Genomic DNA, 2,267 nt, shown 5'->3' on the forward strand with positions numbered 1-2,267 from the left:
AGAAAAACGGATGCTTCACGGTGGGAAACATGGCCTTATATTGACTTTTTGAAATATGTTGTTGTCATAAAATTTAAAATGCCCATTTTATGTGAAAAAAGGTACTGTGTCTTAGTTTCAGCTATTGATATGCTTACTATGCTCCATTGTGAATAAAATTTGGGATTTTGAGTTATGCAAATCACTGCATTTACATTTCACACAATGTCCCAACTTTTTCAGAATTGCAGTAGTATTTTGTTAACCTACAACCTGTTGATTAAAAGCAATGATTCTCCCCAAATATTTCAGATTAATAAGCTAGATGGGGGAAAAACGTTTTATATATATATATATATATATATATATATATATATATATATATATATATATATATATATATATAAATAAAATGAATAGTGGTGCATTCATATGTATTCGGCCCCACTGCTTTGAATCATTCCTTTTAAAAGTCACATTAGTTAAATAGGATCCCCCTTTAGTCAGTCTTAGTGTCAGATGATCTAAACCTGTCAAATGATACCCAGCTGTTCTGACAGCCTCCAGAACCAACAGCAGTTCAACACCTCTAAGCAGTAAGGTCTACCACCAAGCAAAAGACATCATGAAGACCAAGGAACTCTCCGCACAGGTCAGAGACAAAACTGTGGAGAAGAACAGATCAGGACTGGGTTATAAAAATATCCCAGAACTCTGAACATCCCATAGAGCTCCATAAAATCTGTTATTAGGAAATGGAAAGATGATGCCACCGCAGCAAACCTGCCAATAGAGGGTTGGCCAAAATTCATTAACTAGACAAGGAGGGCATTAATCAGAGAAACATCCAGGAGGTCAAAGATAACCCTGATGGAGCTGAGAGATAGGAGGATCTCTCCATATGATCACTAGAAGCTGCACAAAGCTGGGCTTTACATAAGATGTTGGAACTGGTGCAGATGGTGGTGACACTGAGTTTTGTGGCTGAATAAATATAAACGCCTCATTTTTCAGTTTGATATTTTTTAGAATTATTTAAAGCTAGTTGTTTTTTCTTAATTAAACTTCATTAATCTTAAGTATTTTTTGTAGAATTATTACTTATAACCAAATTTAAAAATTGTAAAAAAGACCAGAATCACTCTAATATGTGTTCCTTTGTTTTTTGTATGAATTCACACCATGAAGCTGTAACAAACATCATATATAACTTATGTCTCTTTAAATGTCCCATTTGAAACAAGGAGACTATTTTATCATTTACCTGCTGTGACTCAAGGTGGACAGTCAAAGAACCAAGGTGATGAATTAAGGAAGTACAATCTGAAATGTCATAAACTGGTAACACTACATAAAATTCATATATAAAAATCTCCTGACAGAAATATCAGTGTGCACCAGAAACGTCCTGCTGTTCTTATACCACCTCTTGTTCCTTATGCTCACTCCATCCTGTCGCTGCCATCTCCATTGATTTGGACAACACAGTCCTTGTTCAAGGGCTCCTTAGAGTGGGTCGTTTCAAAGTGATGAGTGTTCACCAGGTACTGCCCTCGAGCATCCAGTCCCAGGGCAGGCAGAAATCTCCGATCAAACTGAATTTCTTGGCGCAGGTAGGAGGTCCTCTTCTGGCAGGAGTCCCCAGTTCCCTCCTGCATGGCTGTAAGGAAAACCACCAACTCAAAGTGGCTGGATGTGCCTTCACACAGGATGGAATAAAGGGGGCTCCGACGGTCCAATATGTGATAAAAAGTAAGAGGGAAAATAAAAAACGGGCATGGCTGCTGGCCCAAATGGTCCAAGTAGAAGTCCAGGGAGGTCTGGTACAGTGCTTGGCCTTCATGCTCTTCATAAAGAACAGCACTCACCTTTACGTGGACCAAAGGTTGGTGCATCAGGTTGGACACTCGTATCATGAGACATGTCTGGCCCTGGTGTTGGCCCACCACTGCCTGTGGGCTGAACTGGATGACTCCGGCTCGCTTCTGAGGCCGTGCAATCTTGGCTACGAACGCACCTGCAAGTTCAGACAGTTACTGCAGTGATGTGATGAGAAGACCTGGCCTCCATACTTTGAAGCTGTTGTTTAGTTTAGCAATAACATAAAGAATCAGGTTCCAACCACAATTATTTGAAGGTACCTGATGATTTATGGAGACAAAATAGATCCAAAATACCTGTGCGTGTGTAAAAGGATTTGTGCGTGTGTAAAAATATTTGTGCGTGTGTAAAAGGATTTGTGCGTGTGTAAAAGGATTTGTGCGTGTGTAAAAATATTTGTGCGTGTG

General features: G+C 39.4%; 1 protein-coding gene across 1 annotated transcript in view; it reads right to left on the reverse strand.

Moving 5' to 3' along the window:
• Window positions 1-406: 406 nt before the first annotated feature.
• The window catches only part of kcnj13 (potassium inwardly rectifying channel subfamily J member 13), a 35,441-nt gene continuing 33,580 nt past the window's right edge, over window positions 407-2,267 (reverse strand). The window contains exon 3 of the mRNA XM_017436553.3: window positions 407-1,996. Within this exon, the coding sequence (XP_017292042.1) occupies window positions 1,422-1,996 (575 nt within the window). The 3' untranslated portion in view covers window positions 407-1,421. The remainder of the gene's footprint in view (window positions 1,997-2,267) is intronic.

This window comes from Kryptolebias marmoratus, linkage group LG2 (assembly GCF_001649575.2).
Source record: "Kryptolebias marmoratus isolate JLee-2015 linkage group LG2, ASM164957v2, whole genome shotgun sequence".
Lineage (NCBI taxonomy): Eukaryota > Metazoa > Chordata > Actinopteri > Cyprinodontiformes > Rivulidae > Kryptolebias > Kryptolebias marmoratus.